Here is a 25,779-nt window from a genome sequence, read left to right on the forward strand (position 1 = left end):
ATCTAACTGCGCTAAAGGAATGTCAAAAAAACAGTCATGGAATCGTATATCAACATGGACGGAGCTGCTGAAAAAAGCCACCCGGCCTCTTCGCGTAAACTTAAACTTACCTTAACCACTCGCTCATCTTTTCTTCATCCATCCCTTCGAGTTAGCTTTTATGATGACGCCGGCTGGAAAGGTCTCTTTTGGCAAGGTCTTCCTTTTGAATATCACCATGGGTGGAAGTTTCTGGCCATTAGCATGGCAAGCTAGAACCACAGTGAAGGATGACTTCTCATTCCCTGTGGTGCGAATATTCACCGTACGTGCTCCCGTTGTATCCACAGTGCGGTTCACAGGAATATCAGTTGCTGTGAAATAGTAATCCGTGTGCGGATGGAGAGATTGCGTCTTTTCATGAACCGGATCCCTGTCACTTGGTAGGAGCCATTTTGTGGTCTTTACAGATGTAAACACACAAAGGAAATGAAACGTACGGTATATCCGTGCGCTTTTTCTTCTTCTACGCGGGCGGGTGGTTGCTTACAGTAGAAGAAGAAGCGCTTCCTGTTCTATGGGGGCGGGTGCTTACCTTGGCGGTTGCTTGCGTAGAAGAAGAAGCGCTTCCTGTTCTACCGGGAAAAAAGATGGCGGCTGTTTACCGAAGTTGCGAGACCGAAACTTTATGAAAATGAATCTTAATATTTATCCATATATAAAGCGCACCGGGTTATAAGCCGCACTGTCAGCTTTTGAGAAAATTTGTGGTTTTTAGGTGCGCCTTATAGTGCGGAAAATACGGTATGTTTTTTTCCTTCTTTATTGTGCATTTTCGACAGGTGCGACTTATACTCCGAAAAATACGGTACTCTTTAATGAAATTCGTCCGATACCTCCCATGTCTAATAGAATAGAATAGAAAGTACTTTATTGATCCCTGGGGGAAATTCAACACACCGCCATTATTTCCTCGTTTTTACGCAGCTTGGCCACTTGGAGTTGTGGTACCTGGTGATCCCGGGCTTCTGCCTCTTCGGCGTCTTCTGGTCCATCTGCCACGTCATCCTTCTCATCACAATCTGGGGCTTCCACACCAAGCTGAGTGAGTGTCAGCTGGCCTGGCGGGCCCAGCGCTCCAGGAGCCGGAGCCTGGACCAGGTCATGGCCTCCCGGGGCATCCGGCACTTTTGCCTCATATCGGAGCGACTGGTGTTCTTCAGCCTGCTCTCCACGGTCATCCTAGGCGCCGTGTCCTGGCAGGTGGGTACTAACTTGCTATATCCATGCTCAGGGAGAGTGTATAGTCTCTTTTAAGCATGATCCTGCAGTCATGTTCGTGTTGCATAACCATCTTGCAGACTTGTCACCACCAATTAAGCGCATGTGATCGCTTGGCTACAAACTCAAAGTGACAAATGGAAGTGACTTTTGTGTGGCTCTGTTTGCAGCAGTCCAACGGGCTCTTCCTCAGCGCTCTGCTGGTGGTGCTGCCTTTGGAGTCGCTCGCCCACGGATTGTTCCACGAGCTGGGCAGCTGCCTGGGGGGCACGTGCGTCGGCTACGCATTAGTCGTCCCCACCACTTACTGCAGGTAACCCCCACTTGTTAAGAGAGCAAATAAAAACATGTTTACACACTTGAAGAGGCATTCCCATCCTCAGTTAACACAAAACCAACTGGATAAATAGGCCAATAAAGATGCACAAACATGCTGCTAATGTTCAGCCCCCGAAGGGATCGTTCTGGTGCTCCCTGTGCAGCATACTAAGCCGTGCAGCAGTTCGCCATAAGCCGCCGCTACTCCCGATGCCTCCCTCTGTTTGCTCTCACATGGCATCTTTTTTTAATGGGCCAGTTAGTTTTGATGATGCTCCGCCCCCTCCCTTCACATTTATAAAGTCCCCATCACCAAACAGCCAGCGACGCCCGCTAATACGGGATGCGCGTCCCGTCGCGGCCGCTCTGTATGCGACGCCGCACGCGGGCCCCCGGCGCCCACGGGGACGACTGAGGGGCATGATGAGAATGCAGCAGTGTATAATAGGCGGTTTGATGGCTGCCGATCATGTCCGCACAATGACAAGAGCCCCCGCGGGGAGATTACGGCGATAGGGGGGGGACGCGAAAAATAAAAATAAAATAGGAGGGTGTAAAGCAAAGCAAGCAACCGAGGGAGAAGGGACAGACTTTGACAGGAGGGAGGGGCTCTGAGGGAGGATGAAAGCGAGACGGGAAACGCGGCGTGAATCTCAAACTCCAAGCCTTTTACTCCCCTGGGCGCTCGTGAGATCTGAAAAGATTAGATGAGCTTGCCAAGCGCCGTCGAGGTTGACGCTTGTCATTTTTTTCTCTTATTGAATTAATGAAAGTGTTGTCTTTGTAGCCAGCGGTGAGTAAAACACGCAAATGATTGTGTTTTCTACGTAACAAAACTTCTAAATTAACATTTTGGCTGCCTCACATCAAAGTATGGGAATGTGAAGGAGGAGCTTGACCAGGTCTGGGCAATTATTTTCAGAGGTGGGTAGTAACGCGCTACATTTACTCCGTTACATCTACTTGAGTAACTTTTGGGATAAATTGTACTTCTAAGAGTAGTTTTAATGCAACATACTTTTACTTTTACTTGAGTATATTTATAGAGAAGAAACGCTACTTTTACTGCGCTACTTTAATCTACATTCAGCTCGCTACTCGCTACTAATTTTTATCGATCTGTTAATGCACGCTTTGTTTGTTTTGGTCTGTCAGACAGACCTTCATAGTGCCTGCGTTTCAACAAATACAGTCACTGGTGACGTTCACTCCGTTCCACCAATCAGATGCAGTCACTGGTGACGTTGGACTAATCAAACAGAGCCAGGGGGTCACATGACCTGACTTAAACAAGTTGAAAAACTTATTCGGGTGTTACCATTTAGTGGTCAATTGTACGGAATATGTACTGTACTGTGCAATCTACTAATAAAAGTTCCAATCAATCAATCAAAAGTGTGATGGAAAAAAGACCCTTTTTTATTTCAACCGTACATCCCGTCAAAAGCCTAAAGACTGACTGCACAGTTACTGTCTTCACAATAAAAGTGCCGCTCCATCGCGCCAGCGCTTTCAAAATAAGAGTCTCCGAAAGCCAGCGCAAACAAGCCAGCAAGCCACGGAGTTTGCCGCCAATGTATTTCTTGTAAAGTGTATAAAAACGAATATGGAAGCTGGACAAATAAGATGCCAAATACCAACCACTTTCATGTGGTATTAGACAGAAAGGAGGAACTTTTTTTCTCCTCCATTTGAAAACGTGGATCTTATCAGCACTACTGTCTGATTACAATCAATGCAAGTCATCAGAATCAGGTAATACACCAACTTATATTCTTGTCTTCATGAAAGAAAGGAATCTATATGTGTTAAACATGCATGTATATTCATTAAAACACATTTAACATGTAATCAAAAACGGCAAAATAAATAAATATAAATTATATACTGTATATATCAATGTATGTATATATATATATGTATATATATATATGTGTGTGTGTGTGTATGTATATATATATATATATATATATATATGTGTGTGTGTGTGTGTATATATATATATATATATATATATATATGTATATATATATAAAAAAATATGTATATGTGTGTGTGTGTGTGTGTGTATATATATATATATATATATTTATATATATGTATATGTATATGTGTGTATATGATATGTGTGTGTATGTTACTCATCAGTTACTCAGTACTTGAGTAGTTTTTTCACAACATACTTTTTACTTTTACTCAAGTAAATATTTGGGTGACTACTCCTTACTTTTACTTGAGTAATAAATCTCTAAAGTAACAGTACTCTTACTTGAGTACAATTTCTGGCTACTCTACCCACCTCTGATTATTTTGACTCGGGGGGGCCAAATTTTGAGAAAAAAATGTGTCTGGGGGCTGGTATATCTATTTTTAGGAACATTAATACAAAACCTCACAATAATGTCTGATTGAATGCTAAAAACGTTATGACAGACCGCCTTAAATTGTAATTTTTTTTACTGAATGAGACACCTAGAATGTACATGAAAATAAAGAATGTGGCATTTACAATCTTAACTATGAAGGATAAAACACTGAATATTGACAACATATAAACGTCACAACCCCTCTCGATCGACATATTTTACAAAAATGCAAAAAACACAACGAAATATGAACGCGAAAGGTAAAAAAAACAAAACACTTACAATCTGATACAGCTGATATATCACTAAGCTTTAGAACTTTGTTGTAAAAATCTCCTTCCACGTCTGTCCCTGACACCCGCATTTCAGGCCGGCCGCTCTGGAAACACTCTGTGGAAACAAACCACACCCACACTGCTTGGTGCCTCGTCTGAGCTGCTGTGACTTTGATTACCATAGTAACTAATTAGATTACCATAGTAACTAGTATATCATGCAAAAGCACAGATTCCAACCATTGAAATAATTTGTATAGTTCAAGACTTCCGGTAATTTGAAAACATCACTGCACATCATAACGGCAGCTACAATTTCCATCTTAAAGGGGAACATTATCACCAGACCTATGTAAGCGTCAATATATACCTTGATGTTGCAGAAAAAAGACCATATATTTTTTTAACCGATTTCCGAACTCTAAATGGGTGAATTTGGGCGAATTAAACGTCTTTCTAATATTCGCTCTCGGGAAGCAATCCGCCATTTTCTCAAACACCGAGTCAAATCAGCTCTGTTATTTTCCGTTTTTTCGACTGTTTTCCGTACCTTGGAGACATCATGCCTCGTCGGTGTGTTGTCGGAGGGTGTAACAACACGAACAGGGACGGATTCAAGTTGCACCAGTGGCCCAAAGATGCCAAAGTGGCAAGAAATTGGACGTTTGTTCCGCACACTTTACCGACGAAAGCTATGCTACGACAGAGATGGCAAGAATGTGTGGATATCCTGCGACACTCAAAGCAGATGCATTTCCAACGATAAAGTCAAAAGAAATCTGCCGCCAGACCCCCATTGAATCTGCCGGAGTGTGTGAGCAATTCAGGGACAAAGGACCTCGGTAGCACGGCAAGAATTGGCGGCAGTTTGTTCCCGCAGACGAGCGAGCTAAACCCCCTGGATGTCTTGGCTCACACCGTCCCTTATGCCACCGAAGATGATCAAGAGAAGAATATCGACCCTAGCTTCCCTGGCCTGCTGACATCAACTCCAAAACTGGACGGATCAGCTTTCAGGAAAAGAGCGCGGATGAGGGTATGTCTACAGAATATATTAATAGATGAAAATTGGGCTGTCTGCACTCTCAAAGTGCATGTTTTTGCCAAATGTATTTCATATGCTGTAAACCTAGTTCATAGTTGTTAGTTTCCTTTAATGCCAAACAAACACATACCAATCGTTGGTTAGAAGGCGATCGCCGAATTCGTCCTCGCTTTCTCCTGTGTCGTTTTCGTCGGTTTCGCTTGCATACGGTTCAAACCGATATGGCTCAATAGCTTCAGTTTCTTCTTCAATTTTGTTTTCGCTACCTGCCTCCACACTACAACCATCCGTTTCAATACATTCGTAATCTGTTGAATCGCTTAAGCCGCTGATATCCGAGTCTGAATCCGAGCTAATGTCGCTATACATTGCTGTTCTATGCGCCATGTTTGTTTGAGTTGGCATCACTGTGTGACGTCACAGGAAAATGGACGGGTGTATATAACGATGGTTAAAATCAGGCACTCTGAAGCTTTTTTTAGGGATATTGCGTGATGGGTAAAATTTTGAAAAAAACTTCGAAAAATAAAATACATTGCTGTTCTATGCGCCATGTTTGTTTGAGTTGGCATCACTGTGTGACGTCACAGGAAAATGGACGGGTGTATATAACGATGGTTAAAATCAGGCACTCTGAAGCTTTTTTTAGGGATATTGCGTGATGGGTAAAATTTTGAAAAAAACTTCGAAAAATAAAATAAGCCACTGGGAACTGATTTTTAATGGTTTTAACCCTTCTGAAATTGTGATACTGTTCCCTTTTAAAGATCTGAAAAAATTATTTGGGAATGTCCGGCGGGCCAGATTGAAAAGCGTAACGGGCCGCACGTGGCCCCCGGGCTTTAATTTGTCCAGGTTTGAGCTAGACACATAGCTGTGCTTTTATTGACTGTCCAAAAAACATCACTTCCTGGAATCTTGGTTTAAAGAGGTCGTATCACACTTTCTACATAACATTTAATGGTGGTTCTTTTGTCAAAGTTTTGCATAGACTATGTTTAACAGGCCATTTGCTATCCGCTTTCTGACAGTCTCTTCACAATGCACCTTTTTTGGTCTTATTTACGTGGCTTCACTTTAACAGCATCTTCTCCCCGCCATTTTTTGTTGTAATTTTTACCGCGTCCATTTGGAGCCTACTGACAGATTAAGTTTGAACTATAGGCTACTTTGTAGTAGAAATAGCAACAGCTGAGGATGCATGTGCATGTACGAGCCAGTCTGCCCCAAAACGAGCATAGCAAAAAAAAAAGAGCTTATTAAAGGGGAACATTATCACCAGACCTATGTAAGCGTCAATATATACCTTGATGTTGCAGAAAAAAGACCATATATTTTTTTAACCGATTTCCGAACTTTAAATGGGTGAATTTTGGCGAATTAAACGCCTTTCTACTATTCGCTCTCGGAGCGATGACGTCACGTTGTGACGTCACATAGGGAAGCAATCCGCCATTTTCTCACTTTCGTCGGTGTGTTGTCGGAGGGTGTAACAACACGAACAGGGACGGATTCAAGTTGCACCAGTGGCCTAAAGATGCGAAAGTGGCAAGAAATTGGACGAAATGTGTTCAAAATACGAGGGTGTGGGGAAAGCCGACGAAATGGTCAGTCGTTTGTTCCGCACACTTTACCGACGAAAGCTATGTTGCGACAGAGATGGCAACCGTCCCTTATGCCACCGAAGATGATCAAGAGAAGAATATCGACCCTAGCTTCCCTGGCCTGCTGACATCAACTCCAAAACTGGACAGATCAGCTTTCAGGAAAAGAGAGCGGATGAGGGTATGTCTACAGAATATATTAATTGATGAAAATTGGGCTGTCTGCACTCTCAAAGTGCATGTTGTTGCCAAATGTATTTCATATGCTGTAAACCTAGTTCATAGTTGTTAGTTTCCTGTAATGCCAAACAAACACATACCAATCGTTGGTTAGAAGGCGATCGCCGAATTCGTCCTCGCTTTCTCCCGTGTCGCTGGCTGTCGTGTCGTTTTTGTCGGTTTCGCTTGCATACAGTTCAAACCGATATGGCTCAATAGCTTCAGTTTCTTCTTCAATTTCGTTTTCGCTACCTGCCTCCACACTACAACCATCTGTTTCAATACATGCGTAATCTGTTGAATCGCTTAAGCCGCTAATATCCGAGTCTGAATCCGAGCTAATGTCGCTATAGCTTGCTGTTCTATCCGCCATGTTTGTTTGTGTTGGCTTCACTATGTGACGTCACAGGAAAATGGACGGGTGTATATAACGATGGTTAAAATCAGGCACTCTGAAGCTTTTTTTTAGGGATATTGCGTGATGGGTAAAATGTTGAAAAAAACTTCGAAAAATAAAATAAGCCACTGGGAACTGATTTTTAATGGTTTTAACCCTTCTGAAATTGTGATAATGTTCCCCTTTAACTCCAGCATCAGACTACAATGGCGCACTCGGGCAAAGCACATCAAAGTATGTGCAAATTCCAAATGGCTCGTTTGGAGGAAGGAAGGCAAGATTGATTTAGTGAGTTTTGTTTAGTGAGCATGCTGGCCAGATAGCGTCAAGCAACAAAAAATATGAGCAACACGAGCTAGAAAAGCTAGCATGCTAACAGTCCGACTGTTAGTGAAATACCAAAATATATAACACTGAGGTATATATATATATACCTGTTAAATTAGCTAAAAAAGCTAGCATGCGAATGTTAGCGTGCTAAAATGCTAACTGTAACATGCATCAAGTACCAAAATATCTTAATCTGAGGTATGTACCTGAAAAATGTGTTTAAAATTCTAGCATTCTAACGTTAGCATGCCTCATCTACCAAAATATGACCCAGGTGTATACTTACAAAATTAGCTTTAAAAAAGTTAGCATACAACTAGGGATGTCCCGATCCAGGTTTTTGCACTTCCGATCCGATACCGATATTGTTTTTGCACTTCCGATCCGATACCGATACTGGCCTATCCGAGCATGTATTAAAGTTTAAAGTTATTTAGCCTACTTAGTTGTCAGAATCATGTTGAAAAGGGTTTTAGTAATAATTCTATGTGTTTTGATTGATTGATTGAGACTTTTATTAGTAGGTTGCACAGTGAAGTACATATTCCGTACAATTGACCACTAAATGGTAACACCCCAATAAGTTTTTCAACTTGTTTAAGTCGGGGTCCACTTAAATTGATTCATGATGCAGATATATACTATCAGATATATACTATCATCATAATACAGTCATCACACAAGATAATCACATTGAATTATTTACATTATTTACAATCCGGGGTGTGGAGGGGGGCGCCGGATGTAAGTGTCAAAAAGACAGCCAAAAGAGTTTGATATGAGAATAAATCTAAAGTTAAAATATAGGGTAGAAATGCACCCATTTGCAGGAAATGTAGTCTTGATTTTCAAAATGTTCTTTCAAGGCTTGCATGTCTAAATTAAAACATTCTTATTCTTACTGCATTAATATATGCTACTTTTCACGCAGAGAAGGAAATCACAACTAAAAAAATCACAAATTTTTTCATACGGTGTTGATGTGTAAATTTTTGCTTCGGCATTTTGATGGTGTGGACGTGTGGCACCGAATGGAGATAAGCGTCTCGACTGACGTCACAATATTTGAACAATGATGACGAAAACTGTTTTCTCTGTCGTGTCCGTGTGTCGAAAATTGTTATGCGCTTATTTTTTTATTTGATTTTGTGCGTGGCATAGATTTGCCGTGCGCAGAGGACGCTTGAGCAGTGCGCAATTGCACAGGCGAGCACCTTAGAGGAAACGTTGGTCACACGGCTGCGCTAGCATCACAGCTAACGTTAGCCGTGCTGCTACCTCTCTGCTGGGAGAGGACGTATACGTATGTGACGTATGACGTGACAGTATGTGACATGTGTAAGAAGGTGCGCTTGTCTGTCTGTGAGAGGGAGACACAGGAAAGAGTGAGAAGAGCCTGTCGTGTAATGCCAGCAGCTAAAAGCAACTGCGTGAGAATCCACAGACCTGTGCATGTGTTGAAGGTGTGCTGGAAAATGCGGAATGAAAATTAGGGAGCGGCAGTGGCCTAGTGGTTAGAGTGTCCGTCCTGAGATCGGTAGGTTGGGAGTTCAAATCCCGGCCGAGTCATACCAAAGACTATAAAAATGGGACCCATTACCTCCCTGCTTGGCACTCAGCATCAAGGGTTGGAATTGGGGGTTAAATCACCAAAATGATTCCCGGGCGCAGCCACAGCTGCTGCCCACTGCTCCCCTCACCTCCCAGGGGGTGATCAAGGGTGATGGGTCAAATGCAGAGAATACTTTCGCCACACCTAGTGTGTGTGTGACAATCATTGGTACTTTAACTTTTAACTTTAAAAGTGGAATGTATTATTTAAATCGGTGCGTTGGAAAACACGGACCGGAGTTTTTTTTTTAAACTGGATCTGGATCGGCATTTTCCCATGCCTTGCCGATACGCATTTTTTGGCAAATATCGGCGGCCGATCCGATCCAAATATCGGATCGGGACATCCCTACATACAACAGGTATCATTCATCAAGTAACAAAATGTTTGACGCTGAGATGTATATCTGCAAAATTTGCAAAAAAATCTATCATGCTAATATTACAATGCTAACGATTGTGTCGCTATAATGGTAAATGGGTTATACTTGTATCAATCAATCAATCAATGTTTATTTATATAGCCCTAAATCACAAGTGTCTCAAAGGGCTGCACAAGCCACAACGACATCCTCGTTACAAAGCCCACATAAGGGCAAGGAAAAACTCACCCCAGTGGGACGTCGATGTGAATGACTATGAGAAACCTTGGAGAGGACCGCATATGTGGGTAACCCCCCCCCCCCCCTCTAGGGGAGACCGAAAGCAATGGATGTCGAGTGGGTCTAACATAATATTGTGAGAGTCCAGTCCATAGTGGATCCAACATAATAGTGAGAGTCCAGTCCATAGTGGGGCCAGCAGGACACCATCCCGAGCGGAGACGGGTCAGCAGCGCAGAGATGTTCCCAGCCGATGCACAGGCGAGCGGTCCACCCCGGGTCCCGACTCTGGACAGCCAGCACTTCATCCATGGCCACCGGACCTGTGCCCCCCCCCCCCCTCAAGGAAAAGGGGAGGAGAAAAGAAAAGAAACGGCAGATCAACTGGTCTAACAGGGGGGCTATTTAAAGGCTAGAGTATACAAATGAGTTTTAAGATGGGACTTAAATGCTTCTACTGAGGTAGCATCTCTAATTGTTACCGGGAGGGCATTCCATAGTACTGGAGCCCGAATAGCGCTTTTCTACCGTCAAGGTACTCAAAGCGCTTTCACACTATTTCCACATTCACCCATTCACACACACATTCACACACTGATGGCGGGAGCTGCCATGCAAGGCGCTAACCAGCACCCATCAGGAGCAAGGGTGAAGTGTCTTGCTCAAGGACACAACGGACGTGACGAGGTTGGTAGAAGGTGGGGATTGAACCAGGAACCCCCAGATTGCTGGCACGGCCACTCTACCAACCGCGCCACGCCGTCCCCCATAATAACAGCTACGGGCCACAAACGGCCCGCGTGCCGCACTTTAAACACCCCTAGTTTACGCACACAACTCATTTATCCCATATTTCCCATTTGAAACTGAACGATATTCCCTTGATGGAAGCAAGTCCTAATTCTTATCAGTCCAGTCCTTCACTCCCAACTTTCACCTGTCCTTGTCAAGGTGAAGGTGGTGATAACTGGGCAGTAATTTAACGACCCCCGTTATGCAGATGTGTGCAAGTGAAGGCGTGAAATATGACTTCCATTCTCTTGGCCATGAATAACACCAAGCCTGTGGATTGAAGGGAAGTGCATGTATGTGATTTGCAGTCGGCCTTGACTTTTTTGAATGTGTGTGTTCCTCCATCAGTCATGCAGCTACCACACACACACTTTACTTACAAACTAAAAACAACTATTTTGCTTCAGCGCTGACGGGCAGCCCACTCTGCTGCCCCCGGAGCATGTGCAACAGCTGAACCTGCGCTCCACGGCAATGCTGAACAACGTGCAGCGTCTCTTCTCCCACCACCTGATCCAGACCTTCGGGTGCGACTACTCGGCCAGCGGCGTCACCCTGGAGACGCTGCAAGGCAAGCTGCGCAGCTTCCTGGACCTGCGGACGGCGGACGGGCCTCGCCACGACACCTACCTGGTCTTCTACAGCGGGCACACGCAAAAGGGAAGCGGATCCTGGGCACTGGCTGGTAAGACGCCCTGGTTATACAGTGGGGCAAAAAAGTATTTAGTCAGCCACCAATTGTGCAAGTTCTCCCACTTAAAATGATGACAGAGGTCTGTAATTTTCATCATAGGTACACTTCAACTGTGAGAGACAGAATGTGGAAAAAAAAATCCAGGAATTCACATTGTAGGAATTTTAAAGAATTTATTTTTAAATTATGGTGGAAAATAAGTATTTGGTCAATAACAAAAATTCAACTCAATGCTTTGTAATATAACCTTTGTTGGCAATAACAGAGGTCAAACGATTACTATAGGTCTTTACCAGGTTTGCACACACAGTAGCTGGTATTTTGGCCCATTCCTCCATGCAGATCTTCTCGAGAGCAGTGATGTTTTGGGGCTGTCGCCGAGCAACACGGACTTTCAACTCCCTCCACAGATTCTCTATGGGGTTGAGGTCTGGAGACTTGCTAGGCCACTCCAGGACTTTCAAATGCTTCTTACGGAGCCACTCCTTCGTTGCCCAGGCGGTGTGTTTGGGATCATTGTCATGCTGGAAGACACAGCCACGTTTCATCTTCAAAGCTCTCACTGATGGAAGGAGGTTTTGGCTCAAAATTTCACGATACATGGCCCCATTCATTCTTTCCTTAACACGGATCAGTCGGCCTGTCCCCTTAGCAGAAAAACAGCCCCAAAGCATGATGTTTCCACCCCCATGCTTCACAGTAGGTTTGGTGTTCTTGGGATGCAACTCAGTATTCTTCTTCTTCCAAACACGATAAGTTGAGTTTATACCAAAAAGTTCTAATTTGGTTTCATCTGACCACATGACATTCTCCCAATCCTTTGCTGTATCATCCATGTGCTCTCTGGCAAACTTCAGACGGGCCTGGACATGCACTGGCTTAAGCAGGGGGACACGTCTGGCACTGCAGGATTTGATTCCCTGTCGGCGTAGTGTGTTACTGATGGTAACCTTTGTTACTTTGGTCCCAGCTCTCTGCAGGTCATTCACCAGGTCCCCCCGTGTGGTTCTGGGATTTTTGCTCACCGTTCTCATGATCATTTTGACCCCACGGGATGAGATCTTGCGTGGAGCCCCAGATCGAGGGAGATTATCAGTGGTCTTGTATGTCTTCCATTTTCTGATAATTGCTCCAACAGTTGATTTTTTCACACCAAGCTGCTTGCCTATTGTAGATTTACTCTTCACAGTCTGGTGCAGGTCTACAATTATTTTCCTGGTGTCCTTCGACAGCTCTTTGGTCTTGGCCATAGTGGAGTTTGGAGTCTGACTGTTTGAGGCTGTGGACAGGTGTCTTTTATACAGATAACGAGTTCAAACAGGTGCCATTAATACAGGTAACAAGTGGAGGACAGAAGAGCTTCTTAAAGAAGAAGTTACAGGTCTGTGAGAGCCAGAGATCTTCTTTGTTTGAAATGACCAAATACTTATTTTCCACCATAATTTACAAATAAATTCTTTAAAATTCCTACAATGTGAATTCCTGGATTTTTTTTCACATTCTGTCTCTCACAGTTGAAGTGTACCTATGATGAAAATTACAGACCTCTGTCATCATTTTAAGTGGGAGAACTTGCACAATCGGTGGCTGACTAAATACTTTTTTGCCCCACTGTATTTGCATACTTGCCAACCCTCCCGAATTTTCCGGGAGACTCCCGAAATTCAGCGCCTCTCCCGAAAAGCTCCCGGGACAAATATTCTCCCGAAAATCTCCCGATTTTCAGCCGGAGCTGGAAGCCACGCCCCCTCCAGCTCCATGTGGACCTGAGTGAGGACAGCCTTTTTTCATGACGGGAGGACAACAGGGTGACAAGAACTAAATCATCCAGACTAGAGATAAATTGTATTAATTAAATATATTTATTAATTAAAAAAAAAAAAAACTAAATACATTTTTACTATATTTTGCTAAAAACATCAAAATTAATTGTATTTTTATTTGTATTTTTTCGTGATTCCTTATTACATCCAGCCATAGAATTATACATTAAAATAAACATATTTCTAATAATTGATTTTAAATTATCATAATAATTCATTTAAAATGACCATATTTAATTATTAAAATAATTGCTTGTTTATCAACAACTTTAGCATTTTATTCATTACATTTTGAAACTCTCAGAAGCCAAGTTATGTTATATTCCTTAATATTTATTTATGCAAGTTTGAAGTATTAATTATCTAAACAGCTTTGTTTGCATATTTTCAGGATGTAGATATCTATATCTATATATATATATATATATATATATATATATATATATATATATATATATATATATATATATATGTATGTGTGGGAAAAAAATCACAAGACTATTTCATCTCTACAGGCCTGTTTCATGAGGGGGGGTACCCTCAATCATCAGGAGATTTTAATGGGAGCATTCGCATACCATGGTTTATATAGGGCACAGAGTGGGTGGGTACAGGCTGGCCTAGGGGCGTGGTGATTGGCTCATGTGTTACCTAGGAGGTGTTTCCGTCTATGGCGGCATGCTGTTACAATTTCGCTGCGCTTGTTGAGGGATGACAGGTCTGGACGGTAAATAATAAACAGTTTCTCTTTCAAGCATAGGTTGCATCTTTTATTACCACTATTGTAAGGTGTGCTGGATGCAAGAATTTGCCATGTTATTGAATATTCAACATTATTGTCTTTGAGGTCCCAAATGTGTTTGCTGAGTTCTGTGGTATTTCGCAGGTTTTTGTTCCTGAAAGAAGCCTTGTGGTTGTTCCATCTGGTTTTGAATTCTCCCTCGGTTAATCCTACATATGTGTCGGATGTGTTAATGTCCTTGCGTATTACCTTAGATTGGTAGACAACTGATGTCTGTAAGCACCCCCCGTTGAGAGGGCAATCAGGTTTCTTTCGACAGTTACAGCCTTTGGAGTCGCTCTGTCTGGGGGATGACGGCTCATTTGCAATTGTTTTGTTGTGGTTTGAGATGATTTGTCGTATATTGTTCATGCAGCTATATATATATATATATATATATGTATGAAATACTTGACTTGGTGAATTCTAGCTGGCAATATACTCCTCCCCTCTTAACCACGCCCCCCACCACGCCCCGCCCCACCCCCCACCACGCCCCCACCCCCCACCTCCCGAAATCGGAGGTCTCAAGGTTGGCAAGTATGTATTTGGCTTAAGTATGGCAACACGTGGAAGTGCATATTCCTAGCTCTCGAAATGTGTGGTCTGAAGCAGTGTTTTTTAACTATACGGCTGGGGACCCCATTGTGGGGCTCCAATTATCTGTTTCTCAGATGTAGTTCATATGGGCCACAGTGGTACTCAGTTGTAATATACTTAAAGAAGCAAGGAATTAAACAGAGACAGAATTCAATTTAGCTCAATTAAGGACAAACGTCTGGGCTGTACTCTTGTACAGTCTCCACCACGCTCTGACGAAAGATTGTACGCATCCTCTTTTGTTTGGACTTTCCCTGATTACATGCTGTTTCTAAGGGAGGGGGGTCGTAAACAGCTATCGCCTTTGGTTACAAAACAGTTCAAAGAAGAGGTGCCTGGAGCTTGGGCAGGTCCTGCTTTCTCTCCGCTTTGTAGATCTCGGGCCAAGACAAAATCTTTCTGTGGATTACAATACATCAAAGAAACAGAACCCTCATGTCGCTCCCCATCCTACACAGTGGAGTTTTACAAGCGTTTTGTTTGGTAGGATCAAAGACAGCTTTTGTCCTCTCGCAGGGCGAGCTGAACTTAAATATAACACAAAGTTTTGTGATAACTAAGATACAATTATTCTGACAACAATATTAAACAAAAGTCTTAGAGAAGTTTCTTTCTTCAGTGCAAAAATTATGACTACAGTGGTAAATATATATTTTAATTTGCACTTAAATTTTATTGACAATTTCATTTAAGAAACAAATATGTTATCATTCTTATTTACCATTATTTAGTTAGAATGTCCAGAATTGCTTCGAAGCCGTCCGGAAGTCGTTTTCCATGGCTTCCCCGAACTCCTCCCATGTCCGAGTTTTTGCCTCTGCGACCGCTGAAGCCGCACACCGCTTGGCCTGTCGGTACCTGTCCGCTGCCTCAGGAGTCCTATGAGCCAAAAGAACCCGATAGGACTCCTTCTTCAGCTTGACGGCATCCCTCACCGCCATCCGCCGCCTCAGGAAGGGGAAGCAGTGCAGTATCAACACCGTGTATGGTGAGGATGGTGTTCTGCTGACCTCGACTGCGGATGTTGTGGATCGGTGGAGGGAATACTTCGAAGACCTCCTCAATCCCACCAACACGTCTTCCTATGAGGAAACAGTGCCTGGGGAGTCTGTGGTGGGCTCTCCTATTTCTGGGGCTGAGGTTGCTGAGGTAGTTAAAAAGCTCCTCGGTGGCAAGGCCCCGGGGGTAGATGAGATCCGCCCGGAGTTCCTTAAGGCTCTGGATGCTGTGGGGCTGTCTTGGTTGACAAGACTCTGCAGCATATCGCGTGGACATCGGGGGCGGTACCTCTGGATTGGCAGACCGGGGTGGTGGTTCCTCTCTTTAAGAAGGGGAACCGGAGGGTGTGTTCTAACTATCGTGGGATCACACTCCTCAGCCTTCCCGGTAAGGTCTATTCAGGTGTACTGGAGAGGAGGCTACGCCGGATAGTCGAACCTCGGATTCAGGAGGAACAGTGTGGTTTTCGTCCTGGTCGTGGAACTGTGGACCAGCTCTATACTCTCGGCAGGGTCCTTGAGGGTGCATGGGAGTTTGCCCAACCAGTCTACATGTGTTTTGTGGACTTGGAGAAGGCATTCGACCGTGTCCCTCGGGAAGTCCTGTGGGGAGTGCTCAGAGAGTATGGGGTATCGGACTGTCTGATTGTGGCAGTCCGCTCCCTGTATGCTCAGTGCCAGAGCTTGGTCCGCATTGCCGGCAGTAAGTCGGACACGTTTCCAGTGAGGGTTGGACTCCGCCAAGGCTGCCCTTTGTCAACGATTCTGTTCATAACTTTTATGGACAGAATTTCTAGGCGCAGTCAAGGCGTTGAGGGGATCTGGTTTGGTGGCTGCAGGATTAGGTCTCTGCTTTTTGCAGATGATGTGGTCCTGATGGCTTCATCTGGCCAGGATCTTCAGCTCTCACTGGATCGGTTCGCAGCCGAGTGTGAAGCGACTGGTATGAGAATCAGCACCTCCAAGTCCGAGTCCATGGTTCTCGCCCGGAAAAGGGTGGAGTGCCATCTCCGGGTTGGGGAGGAGATCTTGCCCCAAGTGGAGGAGTTCAAGTACCTCGGAGTCTTGTTCACGAGTGAGGGAAGAGTGGATGGTGAGATCGACAGGCGGATCGGTGCGGCGTCTTCAGTAATGCGGACGCTGTATCGATCCGTTGTGGTGAAGAAGGAGCTGAGCCGGAAGGCAAAGCTCTCAATTTACCGGTCGATCTACGTTCCCATCCTCACCTATGGTCATGAGCTTTGGGTTATGACCGAAAGGACAAGATCACGGGTACAAGCGGCCGAAATGAGTTTCCTCCGCCGGGTGGCGGGGCTCTCCCTTAGAGATAGGGTGAGAAGCTCTGCCATCCGGGGGGAGCTCAAAGTAAAGCCGCTGCTCCTCCACATGGAGAGGAGCCAGATGAGGTGATTCGGGCATCTGGTCAGGATGCCACCCGAACGCCTCCCTAGGGAGGTGTTTAGGGCACGTCCGACCGGTAGGAGGCCGCGGGGAAGACCCAGGACACGTTGGGAAGACTATGTCTCCCGGCTGGCCTGGGAACGCCTCGGGGTCCCACAGGAAGAGCTGGACGAAGTGGCTGGGGAGAGGGAAGTCTGGGCTTCCCTGCTTAGGCTGCTGCCCCCGCGACCCGACCTCGGATAAGCGGAAGAAGATGGATGGATGGATGGATAGTTAGAATGTAGGCAGCACGGTGGTACAGGGGTTAGTGCGTGTGCCTCACAATACGAAGGTCCTTGGGTTCGATTCTGGGCTCGGGATCTTTCTGTGTGGAGTTTGCATGTTCTCCCCGTGACTGCGTGGGTGCCCTCCGGGTACTCCGGCTTCCTCCCACCTCCAAAGACATGCACCTGGGGATAGGTTGATTGGCAACACTAAATTGGCCCTCGTGTGTGAATGTTGTCTGTCTATCTGTGTTGGCCCTGCGATGAGGTGGCGACTCGTCCAGTGTGTACTCCACCTACCGCCCGAATGCAGCTGAGATAGGCTCCAGCACCCCCCGCGACCCCGAAAAAGGGACAAGCGCTAGAAAATGGATGGGATGGATAGTTAGAATGTATTAATTTTAGCACTGTTTACTTGTATGTGAATATATATAGTCCCTTCTTTGCATTGTATTTGATTAGTATTTATCTTTAAAGCTCGATAATAATATTTGTAATTAACACAGGCTTTTATACCTTTTGACAAAGTTTAGCCTGTTAAACTGTAAGCAGCTTAGATATAAATTATTGAATACCATTCAAATCCAACAGTGAGATTAGTAATTCAGTGTTAATATTTGAGTGGGCCCAGGGCCCGTCTGTAGTGGAAAAGTTGGGCCCCCAGGTCAAAAAGGTTAAGAGCCATTTTAAGCTGCCGTTTCTTTACAGAAAAATCTACGGGCATTTTTTAAAAAATTTTATACTGTTATTTTTACCGCAAAAGTCTGGCTAATGAGCTTCCAGTTTTTTTACTTAAAAATCTGGTCATTGTTTACCGTTTATTACTGTCAATTATAAAACGGTACCACTCCAATTTTGGCAACGGAGCTGCCAGTTTTTTACAGAAAAATCTACGATATTTTTTTTTTTACAGTGCATTGCTGTAAATTTAAAAACAGTACCACTGTCATTTTTGCTGCAAAATTCTGGCAACTGAGCTGCTTTTTTTTTTTTTTACCTTTATAAAGTTTTGTTTCTTGTTTTTAAGGCTTTGTAACACAAGCTAGCATACACGGAGCACAAATATCCTCACGTTTGTTTCTTTTTGTTTTTGTTTTTTTCAAAACGAGGGGAAAAAAGGGCCATCCAGTGCGTTTAGTATATATTCATTAATTTCATCTTCTCAGTAGAAGTCTTTGAAGGACAGAATCTCTTTGGTTTTTATTTCATGTGCTTTTGAAGACTTCTGTTTTGTTTGATCAGCCGTTTTACTGCCGTCTTACAAACACTTTTTGTAAACAACTAAAGAATGTGTAAATAACTCATTTAACAATGTATATGTGTGCGGCTTCTTGTTTTTACAGTGCATTACTGTAAATGGAAAAGTTATTATTTACAGATCATTTTACGGTAAATTTCGGCGACTGAGCTGCCAGGTTTTTACCGTATAATCTACTGACTTTTTTACATGCCGCCAATGATTTTTCAGATTAAAAGAGGTCAGTATAAATACAGTATATGTTCAATTTGGTAGCCACAAAATGACACGACAGGCCAAATTTATCCCTGGTCTTAAGGCTTTGTAACACAAGCTAGCATACATGGAGCACAATTATCCTCACGTTTGTTTTTGTTTTTTTGTTTTTTTTTCAAAACGAGGGGAAAAAAAGGGCCATTCAGTGCGTTTATTATATATTCATTAATTTCATCTTCTCAGTTGAAGTCTTTGAAGGACAGAATCTCTTTCGTTTTTATTTCATGTGCTTTTGAAGAACTCCATTTAGAACTCTGCTAGAAAGTGTTAAGTGACCTTGCAAGCTCATATTCATCTTATTTTTTTATATCCATCACACATAACTATTAGATATATATATATTTTTTTTTTTTTTTAATGAGTCTGTTTAGCTGATTGGAGAGCGAGCTGCCCCAGCTAGTGGGTCCATGACGATGACTTCTGTTTTGTTTGATCAGCCGTTTTACTGCCGTCTTACAAACGCTTTTTGTAAACAACTAAGGAATGTGTAAATAACTCATTTAACAATGTATATGTGTGCGGCTTCTTGTTTTTACAGTGCATTACTGTAAATGGAAAAGTTATTATTTACAGATCATTTTACGGTAAATTTCGGCGACTGAGCTGCCAGGTCTTTACCGTATAATCTACTGATTTTTTTTACATGCCACCAATGATTTTTCAGATTAAAAGAGGTCAGTATACAGGTAAAAGCCAGTAAATTAGAATATTTTGAAAAACTTGATTTATTTCAGTAATTGCATTCAAAAGGTGTAACTTGTACATTATATTTATTCATTGCACACAGACTGATGCATTCAAATGTTTATTTCATTTAATTTTGATGATTTGAAGTGGCAACAAATGAAAATCCAAAATTCCGTGTGTCACAAAATTAGAATATTACTTAAGGCTAATACAAAAAAGGGATTTTTAGAAATGTTGGCCAACTGAAAAGTATGAAAATGAAAAATATGAGCATGTACAATACTCAATACTTGGTTGGAGCTCCTTTTGCCTCAATTACTGCGTTAATGCGGCGTGGCATGGAGTCGATGAGTTTCTGGCACTGCTCAGGTGTTATGAGAGCCCAGGTTGCTCTGATAGTGGCCTTCAACTCTTCTGCGTTTTTGGGTCTGGCATTCTGCATCTTCCTTTTCACAATACCCCACAGATTTTCTATGGGGCTAAAGTCAGGGGAGTTGGCGGGCCAATTTAGAACAGAAATACCATGGTCCGTAAACCAGGCACGGGTAGATTTTGCGCTGTGTGCAGGCGCCAAGTCCTGTTGGAACTTGAAATCTCCATCTCCATAGAGCAGGTCAGCAGCAGGAAGCATGAAGTGCTCTAAAACTTGCTGGTAGACGGCTGCGTTGACCCTGGATCTCAGGAAACAGAGTGGACCGACACCAGCAGATGACATGGCACCCCAAACCATCACCCAACCATGCAAATTTTGCATGTCCTTTGGAAATCAAGGTCCCAGAGTCTGGAGGAAGACAGGAGAGGCACAGGATCCATGTTGCCTGAAGTCTAGTGTAAAGTTTCCACCATCAGTGATAGTTTGGGGTGCCATGTCATCTGCTGGTGTCGGTCCACTCTGTTTCCTGAGATCCAGGGTCAACGCAGCCGTCTACCAGCAAGTTTTAGAGCACTTCATGCTTCCTGCTGCTGACCTGCTCTATGGAGATGGAGATTTCAAGTTCCAACAGGACTTGGCGCCTGCACACAGCGCAAAATCTACCCGTGCCTGGTTTACGGACCATGGTATTTCTGTTCTAAATTGGCCCGCCAACTCCCCTGACCTTAGCCCCATAGAAAATCTGTGGGGTATTGTGAAAAGGAAGATGCAGAATGCCAGACCCAAAAACGCAGAAGAGTTGAAGGCCACTATCAGAGCAACCTGGGCTCTCATAACACCTGAGCAGTGCCAGAAACTCATCGACTCCATGCCACGCCGCATTAACGCAGTAATTGAGGCAAAAGGAGCTCCAACCAAGTATTGAGTATTGTACATGCTCATATTTTTCATTTTCATACTTTTCAGTTGGCCAACATTTCTAAAAATCCCTTTTTTGTATTAGCCTTAAGTAATATTCTAATTTTGTGACACACGGAATTTTGGATTTTCATTTGTTGCCACTTCAAATCATCAAAATTAAATGAAATAAACATTTGAATGCATCAGTCTGTGTGCAATGAATAAATATAATGTACAAGTTACACCTTTTGAATGCAATTACTGAAATAAATCAAGTTTTTCAAAATATTCTAATTTACTGGCTTTTACCTGTATATATATATATATATATTTTTTTTTTTAATGAGTCTGTTTAGCTGATTGGAGAGCGAGCTGCCCCAGCTTGTGGGTCCATGACGATGACTTCTGTTTTGTTTGATCAGCCGTTTTACTGCCGTCTTACAAACACTTTTAAGGTATGTGTAAATAACTCATTTAACAACGTATATTTGTGCGGCTTATAGTCAGGTGCAGCTAAAACATGGAAAAAAAATTTTTCTTCTAAAATTAAGTGGGTGCAGCTTACATAGTCCGGGAAATACGGTAGCTCGTATCTCAAGACACTCGTAAGTCAAGGCAGCACTGGACTTTTGATATTAAATTCAGCCTGCAAGCTGCATTTGCATCGCGGTCTGCTTTGCATGCTCCTCCTTTTTCTCTTCTGTCAATCCGAGGCTGATTTGTCACAGGCCAGACAAGTGAGCCAATGGAGTTAAAATTGCTGTGAAGGACACAAGTGGAGGATTCTGGAAAAGTTGAGGTTTAAAAAAAAAAAACGGCAGACCTTAAGATCACACAACTACATCCGTTGGCAGCTGTGCTTTTAATCCGCCCGCTTTTTCTATTGAAGTTTGTGTGCCTGCGACAGTTGGACCGACAGTCGTGCGAGTGAGAACTGACAGGTTTGATCCACGCTAAGACGCTCCTGTCCATCAAGTGTCACGGCAGAAAGTCCTTGAAGGGCAACTCCACTCTTAAATCCACCAGCATACTGCAAAATCTGAATCTTTAACGTTGCTCTTTCATAGGTGGAGAGAGTCTTCATCTGAGCCAGCTGCTGGACTTGTGGAAGGAGAAGAACGCGGGGCAGTGCGCGCGCCTCATTCTGGTCCTCGACACCGAAAACTCCCTCAACTGGGTTAAAGAGGTACGTAGGGTCGACGGGGTTTACGTAGCCGTGCAAACTGCCCAGCTGTCCGCCGCCGCGCCCGACCCCGAAGCGGGCGAGGCCCCGTTACTCGGGGACTTCACCTCCGAATGGGTGGAGTTCAACTGCAACCCAGACAGCGACACCCAGTGGTCGGAAAACGAGCGGACTGTAACGGCGGTGTACGGCGTGTCCAAACGCTGGAGCGACTACACGCTGCATTTGCCGACAGGCAGCGACGTGGCCAAGCATTGGAAGACCCACTTTCCCAAGGCGACGTATCCCATGGTGCACCTCTCCAACTGGTGCTGCGGCCTTAACTTGTTCTGGACTTGCGGCGTGTGTCTGCGCTGCTTCAGGAGGTGCAAATTAGCTTGGTTCCCACCGTCGGTGTTAGACACCGGGCAGGGAATCAAACTGGTGCACTCGTAAACATTTGGACGCAAATTCACAATTAATGTTAGATATTTGTTTTATTTACGTGACAGCCCGATGATGATTTCAGGGGCAAATAGGAGCCGAATCTTCATGAAATAACAAGAATACACACTTTTCTTTTTTTTTTTCAAATGATCTTTTTTTGCTTCATATTGAATTACACATGTTAATGTTCTTCCAATTATTTGTGCCTATTATGCCTTAAAAACCTTAATAAAGTGATATACTATTTTAAAGTTTGCCATTTTGTATGTGCACATACAGTTATATAAACACTGGTGCAGTGTTTCCCACAGGACAGGCATCTATTTGTGGTGGTGTGGTCGGGGGGGTGGCGGCGGCAGCGGCGATGACCAAGAAGAACGCGGAGTTGGAATATAATTACAACATTTTATGTACATATTTATATACAGATTTGAACAATTAGTGATTCACTGAAATATATTTATTCATTGTGGTTCTTACAAAAAATATATCTTATAAAATATAAAAGCTAAAATGTCTCTTAAAGCTCTGCCCCTTTAATTAGTGAATACTAAATAATGTAACTTTAGCCTACTACTACAACCATATTATTTACCAGCAACATGAAGTGAAACAGAGGCAGAGGTGTCCTGCCACAGTCAGTCAACCTCCTCCTCCTCCTGCTGCTGCTGAACAGGTCGCACCTGTGGTCCGGACTGTAGGCCTACCTCCTCTCCAAGTCGAGCCCTTTTCGGCCGTTGAAAATATTTTTCTATACTCATCTGTGTGAAGGAGTGAACATCCAACATTAGAATGTATTACTAACGAGCAGAAGCGCTCTATGTACAGTGCCGTCTAACCTTAAGCGGCAGCAGCCTAGTGGTTAGAGTGTCCGCCCTGAGATCGGTAGGTTGTGAGTTCAAACCCCGGCCGAGTCATACCTAAGACTATAAAAATGGGACCCATTACCTCCCTGCTTGGCACTCAGCATCAAGGGTTGGAATTGGGGGTTAAATCACCAAAATGATTCCCGGGCGCGTCCACCGCTGCTGCCCACTGCTCCCCTCACCTCCCAGGGGATGATCAAGGGTGATGGGTCAAATGCAGAGAATAATCTCGCCACACCTAGTGTGTGTGTGACAATCATTGGTACTTTAACTTTAACTTTAACTTTTAGCTCAACACATGCAGGGTTCAACGTTAAGGTTTTTTTTCTACTTGCCCGACTTCTCAAATCTACTTGCCCCAATATTTTTTCTTGTCCTGCCTAGGTTTTTTTCTGGCTGTGTAGTGCTCATGGCTTATATCTTACTAAAATCCTTCCCGTTGACTATTTACAACACTACACAGTATTTATTATTATTATTATTATTATTATTATTATTATTATCTATAATTACATTTAAATGACATTGCATACATGTACAATTAAATGCTATTTCACATTATTTGACCAGTAGCAGTTACACCCATCTGAACAGGTCAGCCACCTGTTTAAAGCCCGATCACAGTTGAAATCTTGAAATGAAGGGCCTTTAATGGCCAAAACATTAACCTGGACAACATTTTAACAGCTGGTTGGCTCAGATTTTATTCTTTTCATTGCATTCACATGCTGCAGTGGACAGTGGACAATTTAGCTTCAGTCCATGTGTGTTTATTGACAACAGGGTTATAACCTGGACACGTTAGCTCGTCGGTATGAAAACAGGTGACTGTTACTAAGTGCGTCTGCCCCGGCCCCCGAGTCAAACAACGGCGGTGTTAATGAAGCAGCGTCAGGCTGCTCACCGTCAGTGAAACGCTCAGTGAAATCGCGGATTAACGTTAAATATATGACGAGCCGCGAGCGATGCAGCTATAACCTATCTACCTATAACCTATATTACCCTCGTATTTTGATCCGGTCGGTCCGTTCTTCTTTTACTTCGTCGTTGTCGTCTTCTTCGTCTTCTTCTTCTTCTTCTGGCCCACCAGGTGAATTAAGTGCTATTGGCGGAGTTACAATGCATAGTACGCTACCGCCACCTACTGCACCGGAGTTGTAACTACAAGCAACATTCACAGAGTCCCATTGCTTTTATGAGCGGTCGAGCGAGTCAAAAGCCGAAAAATCCATTTGTGGCGGACGTAGTTCTTTCGTGGCGGGCCGCCACAAATAAATGAATGTGTGGGAAACACTGTGGTGTGTGTAAACTGAACCAGACAAAATATTAGACAAACTTAACAAACTGTGTTAACTAAAAGGTACAGAAATAATTGCATCTCAACTCAGCGGACACTAAAATGCTATTTTTTTAAATATGATATATCGTTTTTTTATGAGTACCGTATTTTTCGGAGTATAAGTCGCACCGGAGTATAAGACGCACCTTCCGAAAATGCATAATAAAGAAGGAAAAAAACATATATAAGTCGCATTTAAGGGGGAAATTTATCTGATAAAACCCAACACCAAGAATAGACATTTGAAAGGCAATTTAAAATTAAAGCTGCAAGCAGCGTTGGACGGGCCCGCGTATTTGGCAGGTGCTAGTCCTAAGTGTCCCAATACTTTTGTCTACTTGTAGTCTGAAGTGTCCCAAGACTTTTGTCTAGTGTACCTACCTTGTCTGCATTGTGTGGGCACGTTGGTGCTTCCTGCTTTTAAGCAGCCATCTTGAAAAAACAGCATTGCAGCAGCATCAGCGCTGCGGGTCTTTGAAGGGTCATAAAATCAAAACCGGAGCAGTTAATTAAAAAGCGCTTCTGTTGTTGTAATCACAAGGGTTCAATCTCTCTCCTGTGTTCGTTTGAAGGCGAAACGACAAACGCGCTCAGAGGAGTTCGTTTTTGAAGGAAGGAGACCGGTTTTTACAAAAAATTTGTTTTGAAGGGGGAATAGCAAACTTCCTGTTGATTTTTGCTGGGGGTAGTCAATTTATGAAATGTAGGTCTAAGTGAGACCTACGGAGAGGTTTTTGTTTCATGTCTCTCCGACCTTCCCAGTGGGAGTTACAGGCAGTTTTGTAATTTTTTTCTTCCGAGGAGCAGTTTTTTATCAGTTTTATTCAAAAATTGCTGTAGAGCGCAATTTTTGAATTTGGGGTTAGGTTTTTTCATTAGATCACAGTTTTTGCCAGTCCTGATGTGTGTGTTCAGTTTGGTGAGTTTTGAAGCATGTTAAGGGGGTCAAATTGCAGCTCAAAGAGGCAAAAGTGACTGTTTTTAGTACTTTTTTGTCTTGAAGGGGGAATTGCCAACTTCCTGTTGATTTTAGCCCGAAGATGTACAATTGAAAAATGTAGGTGTAAGTCAGACCTACATAAAGGTTTTTGTTTCATGTCTCTCCGACCTTCC

General features: G+C 43.4%; 1 protein-coding gene across 1 annotated transcript in view; it reads left to right on the forward strand.

Annotated features, from left to right (window-relative positions):
- tmem168a (transmembrane protein 168a) overlaps nt 1-22,712 on the forward strand; it is a 36,037-nt gene extending 13,325 nt beyond the window's left edge. The window contains exons 3-6 of the mRNA XM_061961396.1: nt 967-1,242; nt 1,431-1,573; nt 11,227-11,504; nt 21,920-22,712. Coding sequence (XP_061817380.1) covers nt 967-1,242; nt 1,431-1,573; nt 11,227-11,504; nt 21,920-22,470 — 1,248 coding nt within the window. The 3' untranslated portion in view covers nt 22,471-22,712. The remainder of the gene's footprint in view (nt 1-966; nt 1,243-1,430; nt 1,574-11,226; nt 11,505-21,919) is intronic.
- Nucleotides 22,713-25,779: the final 3,067 nt, after the last annotated feature.

Source organism: Nerophis lumbriciformis, linkage group LG05 (assembly GCF_033978685.3).
Source record: "Nerophis lumbriciformis linkage group LG05, RoL_Nlum_v2.1, whole genome shotgun sequence".
In the NCBI taxonomy this organism is placed as follows: Eukaryota; Metazoa; Chordata; class Actinopteri; order Syngnathiformes; family Syngnathidae; genus Nerophis; species Nerophis lumbriciformis.